The 8,878-nt window shown below is 31.0% G+C and overlaps 1 protein-coding gene across 1 annotated transcript; it reads left to right on the top strand.

Moving 5' to 3' along the window:
* The first annotated feature begins 419 nt into the window (after positions 1-419).
* On the top strand, positions 420-8,159 carry LOC137931044 (uncharacterized). Its single transcript, XM_068774446.1, has 4 exons — positions 420-633; positions 5,420-5,587; positions 6,512-6,671; positions 7,878-8,159. Exons 1-4 carry the CDS (start codon positions 547-549, stop codon positions 8,006-8,008), a joined length of 546 nt encoding a protein of 181 aa, XP_068630547.1. The 5' UTR covers positions 420-546; the 3' UTR covers positions 8,009-8,159.
* Positions 8,160-8,878: the final 719 nt, after the last annotated feature.

The following is an 8,878-nucleotide window of genomic DNA, read 5'->3' as shown; positions in this document are numbered from 1 at the left end:
TTCGCTGACGTAGACCCCTTACAGGTTGTTATAGACCCCTAGGGGTCGATATAGATCACTTTGGGAATCACTGGTCTATGGTATAATTTTTGCACTGACGATTGCAGACTGACCGTGTTGCATTTATTCCTTTTTTGAAATAAAACTTAAAATTTTATCGATTTTATTCACAACATTCACTTATTTTGACAGAAAAACTAAGAAAAAAAAATAAAACACGCAAACTTTTTAATGTCATCAACACTAACCAGATACAGCCATAACCATATATATTTGCGCAGAATTTTTCCTTGACTATATATAAGATGAATGCAATGAAATTAAAAATCATGACAGTCCGGAGGATAATAAGAATATTGTGTTAACGTCGAACAATAAACACAGTAGTTTATCTCGACGTAATTGTGCCGATAAGAGCCGCCTTACCTTTTGCTAGTCAGTATTGAGTTGAGCGTCTGAGTGTGCATGCTCCTACAGTTTATTTAGACAACGTTAAAACAACCGTCAGTTTAAACGTATCGCAGTGAAGTTATTTTAGTTTTATGGATGAACATGGGTGTTCCGATGGTGATGAACTGTTGTTACTGTGTGAGCTTGCACACAGGCACACTGATCATTGGATACGTGTACACGGTAAGATCGATAACGTATCTACTTTGTAATGTAGTTAGATAATGTTGGCAATATTTATGTTTATTATTTTCTATACGGACATCTTTATTAAAAAAAATTTACAATAAAATAATTTCATATTCTGAAGCGATCACAGTTAAATGTATAATACAGTGTTATTATACAAAAAATAAATGAATCCAGAAAACGTCTACCCTCATGTTTGTGCTATACGTCATTTACGAAACTGTTTATTATTAGTCCCAGCGTGGGCAGTTGGGCCGACGACATAGTTTAGATCACTAGAAGTTGCGGGTAGCGCAAGACCAATTATTGTGGCAATCTTTGTGGTAGGTCAGTACCTTGCAGTAGATGAAATGGACGCCTATCTATTTTAATGAGAATTTAATCCCAAATAAACTTTAGTTTCTTTAATAATTTTATGTATATTTTTCAAAGTAGTTAAAAATATGTATAATTGATAAACATAAAGTTACAACGCCATCTCGTGTCGAGTTACAATAATAGAGACAATGTATAATCCTTCTCCATTAACATATGTACAAGTAATAATTTTGATGGTGGTAATTAAAATTATTCTTGATGTAAAACAATTCAGCATATACTAACGTACACTTCTATCTATACATTCTAATAATCATACATCATTTTAGAAATTACAAAGATGAGCAAATAATAAATACAAATTAATTGTCACATAACTATAATAAAATTATCTTTTACAATTTTCTTAAAATGCGGTAAAACAATAGCTTTTATAGAAGTTTGGAAATATTACTTTATTTATTCTAACATCTTATAGTTTATTTTGAGATAGTTTTATATATACAGAGTTCTTAGATTTAAGCATAAAATATTATGATTTAATTGATATATTGTACACCTTATCCAAAAATTAGTTGTTTTAAGACAAAATATCGTAATTAAATATAGTAAGAACAAGCGTTTCCTAATTCTAGGCAGACTGTACTCCCAAAAGGTATTGGCCTGTCGAATTTTAATATGGTTTCAGAGTGAACAGTTTATACAGGCTGATTGAAAATAGGTGTAAAACCTTTAAAACTTCTTGATGACAAATAAACGAAATATCCACCTAATTAAACCTTTTTATACCTTTAATCAATAACCCTGTACATTTGACAATTTTGTACTAAAGCTTTATTTATTTATTTTTCCAAACAATTGTATGGAAACATCAATAAATTCCGATTTATGAGGTTGTTTTTTTTTTTTAATTTATAGCCCCCGCTATTGAAGACATCCCGTTCCACCCCTTATTTATTTGTGAACAGGAATTTGTTAGGTCAATAATTTTTACATTTCTTCTTTTTATTAATAATTTCTTTTATCTTTTTCCATTCTTTTTCATTTATACTTTACATTGTTTTTGTTTTATTAAATTTTTCCATCACCTTTTAACCTATTCTCAGACATTATATCTTAGGTCTAATTTATTATCTATTATATAAAATTCTCGTGTCACGGTGTGAATGATTGAACTCCTCCGAATCGGCTCCACCGATTGTCGTGAATCTTAGCGTACATATCGGCCAGGGTGGAGAATCGGATAACATCTATTTTTCATCCCCCTAAATGTTATGGGTAGTCCATCCCTAAATTTTATTTATATTTTTGATTTGAAAATGTTTCTTACAAATAACATACACGGTAAAACAACGTTTGCGACATCAGCTAGTTCACTATATATTTCTCATTATTTTTACTATATCACAGTTTTACATCTTAATTATTACATCATATACAATTTTCAGTTTTTATCTTTGGTCCTATTATATATTTTTTTGTTAAAATTTTTATTTCTTATTTTGTTAATTTAATCGTATTTACATTTTAACAGTGATTTATGAAGTTTTAGCATGAGCGGTGTTAAGATCGATTTTGCGTTTCAAAAATATTGGCTTTTAGTTTAATATTCTTTATTGTACACGCCAGCTTGTATGCTTGCTTTTATGCATTTTTGTAAATTTAATCTCCTTATTATGCTGCTCACATCACTATAATATAAATGAATTAAATGAAAATCTATCACAATATAGAAAATCTACATATGAATTCTCTGTCCGTATTTATATAAACGATTGCATGAACTAGTAGTATATGAAAAGCGAGCCAAGGCCGCAAATGAATAACTATGGAATAATACACAACACTATTATGTTTCCAATGTCTGTTTTAGTTTAACAATAAAAGATGGCAACAATTTATCTTTCACTTGTCTCCTAAAATTAAAAGTATATTATTAAATAAATCTTACTTTAGCATTCAATAGTTTTGTAGTTGATCGAAATGTTTCTTGACTCATTTTTATATTATAATGAACACAAAAATTTTTGAATTTCACTTAAAGCAACTGTCGAGTTTTTTTGGCGGCTTTTCTCAACAAAGCGTTCCGAGCCGGTAGTTACTACTTATAATGTTAAAATAATAAAGATATTTTAATTTTAAATTTGTAACTTCTAAGCGTGACTATTAACATGAACTAAGATAATCAAAACTCAATATCGTCTATACAAGCATTGTGTTCCCATTGTGAACTTTAGATTCATTATAAGTAATGTTTATTTGTTTGTAAATCTAATGGTGAAGAGCAGTAACTATGTATTTAACAATACAGTAAACTAAGTATTTTTACTGTAAATACAGCGCTAGAAAACAGTAAGGCATTCTTCTTAGATTCGTCATCCGGAGTTTCTAATGTCATCCGACACGGGACTCGTGTTGACACATCTTATCGGGGCTGACGTCACAACTGTTTGTGTTAATGACGATGGTTTCTATTTCGCTGTTTCTCTGTTAATACCATATACAGATTTTTACAATCTTATTCATTTGGATATTCATCTGACAAGCAAGATAAGGACCAATATTTAGCCACTTCCGCACATGTTGCATGTGCGGAAGTGGCTAAATATTGCTCTTTTTCTTGCTTGGGATTTACTTCTGCAAGGTAACGCCTGACTCCATTAAATATTCATCTGAAAATAGTTTTAATAAAAAAGACGTCCGAAGTTCAGGTTCGAACGGGTGATCCTGCTCGAATCAATAACACTCATTTATTTACCACAAAGGAAGCCTATGCAAGTCTCAAATGTTTTAAGATGGAGCCCTAAGTTCCTTGGTTCAGTTACTCTGAGACAGATGGACTGATCTGGTCTCGAACTATTATGATCACACTACAAGGGTTTTAGGAGTACTACAATCCTATATGTATCCTAATGTTTATCTAATATAATACGAAAATAACAGGCAGTAAAGCCATTGTCACAAGTTTAATTAAAATATCATAAGAAAAGTCGTATAATTTAAGTCCAAAATTCAAGACAACGGCATCCCGTAAGTTGCACTAAGATAGCGTAGTAGATTGCTGACCATCAGTCTAAGTCAGAGTCCCCCAAACTTTTTGTGTCGTAGACCCCTTGCCATGTTTTTCCTTGTTGGGTAGACCCCCTACTTACCTGATATTGATTTCCTGTAAATTTCTAACTGTAGTGAAGTTTAGTGTTAAAAACTTAAAGTAAAAACACATGTTAATTTATACATTTATTAATTGAATTTAAATTAAAACTACTGAAAATAAAATTTTGTATCTATTATGTAAAATATACGTAACATTAAATAAACAAATTTTTTACTTCATTGGTACTTATATAAATAATGTAAATGTTTTGATATTATAAGATAATATGATGTAAGTAAATAGGTACTATCAGTGTATTTGTTGAGATCCACTATCGTGGACCCCCATTTTCATTTCATGGACCCCCAAATTTTTTTTCGCTGACGTAGACACCTTGCAGGTTGTCATAGACCCCTAGGGGTCGATATAGACCACTTTGGGAATCACTGGTCTATGTTGTGGCATGTATACCATCTGTCGGAAAATTAAGGTCATAGTACGCGTGGAAGTACTTGATACTTCTAGATGGGCAAGTTCGACAGAAGTTAAAGTCTGTTTTTAAATATCTCAAGATCATTTACCAACAGAAGCGATTTTTTTAAGAAAGTAGACCTAATATAATGATGTTTTTATTTATTTATTCTAAATAGGGACACCAATAGTAAAACTTAATATACATTTACATAAATTGCGTATTACATAGTACAAAATGCATTTTGATCTATTATACGAGTACATAGCCCTACTCATAATTACGCCAGTCTATATCTAGACGTTGATCATCCTTCTCTTTCTTCTTTCCTGTGTCATCTCCCTCACAACTAAAGATTGTGACTCTTTTTGGAAAGTTTATTCCACACTATGTTACATCTGTGACAGTCTTAGGCGGCGTGTATTACTTTGACTGTAGTTCAGGACTTGATGATTAAAAAAGTTTAACAATATTAAGCGGCTCTCAAAATAATCTATACAAATAAATAAAATTAGAGTGTCTGTTTGTAATATTAAAATAACTTCTTTAATATTTATATGAATATATACGGTTTATGTACTAAAATATACGTTTTTATTATTTTTGTCTGCGTGTCTGTTTGTTCTGGCTAAACTCTAAAATGGCTGAACCGATTGTTTCGGAACTTATATTGACGGGTAGCTGATATATTAAGGAGTAACTAGGACTACTTTAATTTGTAGAAAAATACTTAAACAAAAGTAATAAACATTTTTTTTGTTAAATGAACGAGGTCGCATACACAGGTAGTTTTTAAATAAAACACTATCTATGCTAAATTAATCACAGACAAGATTTAAATACTTTTGACAGTCATATTATTTTACTGTAACATGATCACGCTTTTGTGTTCCCAGGTGTGGGCTCTGTTGGAGTTAACTGCGTATTGTCTGCTCGTGACCCTGGCGCCGCTGGGCAACGAGGGTAAAGTCTCCACTCATAAATACGTGCTGTACGTGACTGCTGCAGTAGTCAGCGGAGTCCATTTGCTATGCTCTCTGCTTCTCATAATTGCAGCTTATAAGGTGCGTATATATTCAAATGTCTTGTAAAACACCGTGAAAAATCTGGTCATGGATTTTCACGGTACAATATTCTTGAACTCAAGAAAGATATATTTTAAGTAGAGTTATAAATGTATTAGAAATGCTATATCTTTTAAACATTTTTTTGTTAAAGAATGAATATATGCAGTTACTTCTGCAAATGATGTAGGAATGCCATTTAATTTTTATCGGACACTTCCAAACACAACTATAATGTAGCTGCAATGTATGTAATAAATAATAAATAAAAATTAACAAAAAAAGGAAATTATAACCAACTATGAAAGACAGGAGAGTGTAAATAAAAGAAAAGAGAACGCTTGAAAATTTTGAAGTAAAAAAGAGTATATAGTAGTAGAGATTGTTAAGGAGAAGAGAAAAGAAATAAAAAAAAAATAAAGGACATATTGATAAGAAAGTCTTTGTAATAACTTTACGATAGGGAACGAGGCCCCCAAAAAGGGGTGACACATAAAAATAGCAATGTGTGTATGTAGAGAGACACAGAGAAAAATTACATTTTGAATTTTCATTACGTAACCTAGGCTAATAATTAAAAAAATGACGTTCTTTTAAACACAGTGTGTCAACGTCAAAAATTGTGTCATTACCATCACAGATTATAAACGTTAACATAAAGCCCTGAAATGGAATTGAAATATTCATTGTCTTTATTATCTGTGGTTAGATTATGTCTAATTATGACTTGTCGATTATTCTTAACTTTTTTTATTGATCGAATAGTGACTACAACCTCCCACTAGGACTTAGGCAGCGAAAAGTAGTCACCGTGAAGATCTTTGGGAGAGGATTTTGTCTTGTAAAGAGCGTCAACTGGCTGACGTGATGATGAATAGTTTATAGTGTTTGGGTGATAATAAATAGCTTTCAATAAAATTGCAGAAATTGGCATCACTCACGCTGCCATGGACAATCATCACGGGCATCCTTACCGCCCTTTTCTTCGTGATGTGCCTAACAGGTATCAGCCTCATCCTCCAGGACTCCGGTCTGATACTAGGAATCGAGGCGGTCGTCATCATAATTCACCTTTTGAGAGCATGTAAGATATTACATTCCTATATTTGTACATTATTTAGACATAGGCTTCCACATAGATTTCCATTGTAGCCGGTTGGTGGCCAGTATCCAGCGTTTTAAGAAGACTTGGGTGGACGGTCTATTACAGTACAGGTAAAGGTACATTCTCCATTCCAAATTCTTTAGGCCACTAGCCTTCAACACTACGACTTCAACTTGACAAGCAGCTTTGCTATGTTGACTACTTTTGTTTTGGATCTCCTCATTCTTAATCCAATTTTGCATAGAAATTCTGCGAATAACTTCTTCATGGCTCGTTGAGCAACTTTGATGTTGCTGATAATGCCCGTAATGGGAGATCAAAAAAAAAACTCCTCTCCTTTCTACTGCCCTGGTACTATGGTAATGGTACCTGGTAATTGATACCCTAAAGACGTATAAATTGACGGCTTAAGCCAAAGTCACATCTTGGAGGTTGTAGCACCTAGTTACTATTCCAATGAGAGCTTACTTATATAGCTTAAATAATAAATTGTAATGGTCTGGTCCAAAACCTTCAGCGTTTTTCTTACTTTAACCCAAAACCGCTGAAGCTATAAACGCTAACAAGAAACAGCCATAATCCAAGACACCCTGTAACTTACTGTATTGTTAAGATAATTTACAAAGAATAATTTTCTTAGTCATAGTTGTATGAAGACATAATTGTTAAAACTTTACGTATGTACAATAATGAAAAACAATAAAAAAAACTTGCATCGAAAATTTTAAGCTTGTTCCTTTTTAATTAAAATTAGTTATAATTGCTAACGACTGAACAAACTATGGCGTCATCATTTTATCAGGCGTTTTGTTTCCAAGGTTAATGTTTCTATTTAACTCACACTCGTTTAATAAGCCATAACGTCTGTTAAATGGCGGGAAAGTATTTGCAGAATTGTCATCTTCAAAACATAAACAATGAATTTTATTATCTATGGATTTATGATAGTTTTGATATTTTTAGGACATACAATTAAATATATACATTAAAACTGTTTAATTTTATTTTGGTATAATTAATTTTAGTAAAACTGCGAAATTAGCAAATAGTTTTTATCAAAAATATTATAACTTTGATTATAAAGAGGCTAGGAGATGTCACCAATACGTTTTAATTGCGTTCCGTTTCAACTTATCAACTTTGAGGGATGGAATTATATAATTTTATAAATTTATTGTTTTTCAGGTGTATCGGTGTACTGCATAATTATTGTACATAGTCGACATAAACAAATTATGTATGAAGATGACGAAAGAAGATTTCAACATTCAGCGCGTGTTTATAGACCAGTAAGAACATCAGATCATAATGTGTGATCTAATTATAAAAAATTATGGAGTAATGGTCTCAAATGCTGAAGGAATAATTGTATCCAAAAAATAACATTTGAACTAAGTATACTTTCTGGTAGAAGATGCCTGATGAAAGAATAACTTCGTTTATTATTCTACTAATTGCATAGCAAATGTAAAAGGAGAAAACTGCTTAGTGCCTTTGAAATTAATCTGTTTTAAAGTCAACAACAAGGAGAGGTTTCATACAATATATTCTTATGTACAAAGAGAATTATAGGTTCTTGTAAAAAATAATTATTATCTACAATATTATGAAATGCCCATAGTAATTTGTGAATAAATAATACATAAATTAAAAATTGTACATAATAATATAACATTTGATAAATAGGAAGCGTTCTAATAAATTACTTTGATTGTTTTTAATCTGTTATACTACCAAAAAATGTTTTGTAAATCAATTAAAGTCAAAAAATAATTTTATATATTTCATTAATCATATCTTGTCATAATTATCTTTTTAACTATATTAAAGTTTGTACAGTATATAAATACTATTATGTATTTATTGGATCGCATACGACTTATTTTGTAAAATATAGAAAATGAATCCTGTAAGTGGTAGTAAGTTTTGGTCTCATATACCAAAGACTTTAGATTTATTTGATGATTATGTGATGTAGTTTTATTTTATTTTCGTATAAAAGATGCACCTTATTTTTTTATTTATCCCTGAACAAAACATCAATAATACATATTAAGTTTAAACTGTGTTTTTTTTAAATTGTGTTAAAATCCATTTTGATTTATGTATCGAGTTAGAGTTAAAAAATGAAAATTGCGAAGTCCTTGAAACAAGATCGAAGAAGAAATCATGTAAGGAAAAAAAAC

The sequence above is a fragment of the Battus philenor genome, unplaced genomic scaffold (genome assembly GCF_028537555.1).
Source record: "Battus philenor isolate CCGP_79_NKW_IND1 unplaced genomic scaffold, ilBatPhil1.0.hap1 SCAF_11, whole genome shotgun sequence".
NCBI classification, from domain to species: Eukaryota; Metazoa; Arthropoda; class Insecta; order Lepidoptera; family Papilionidae; genus Battus; species Battus philenor.
Note: the sequence above shows the minus strand (reverse complement) of the source record. Positions and strands in the feature narration are given on the sequence as shown.

Bases quoted from the DNA above. Each gene is read 5' to 3' on its own strand.
- LOC137931044 (XM_068774446.1), top strand. From the start codon at position 547: ATGAACATGGGTGTTCCGATGGTGATGAACTGTTGTTACTGTGTGAGC. The intron at 5,588-6,511 runs GTGCGTATATAT...ATAAAATTGCAG, and splicing joins TCATAATTGCAGCTTATAAG to AAATTGGCATCACTCACGCT. The intron at 6,672-7,877 runs GTAAGATATTAC...ATTGTTTTTCAG, and splicing joins AATTCACCTTTTGAGAGCAT to GTGTATCGGTGTACTGCATA.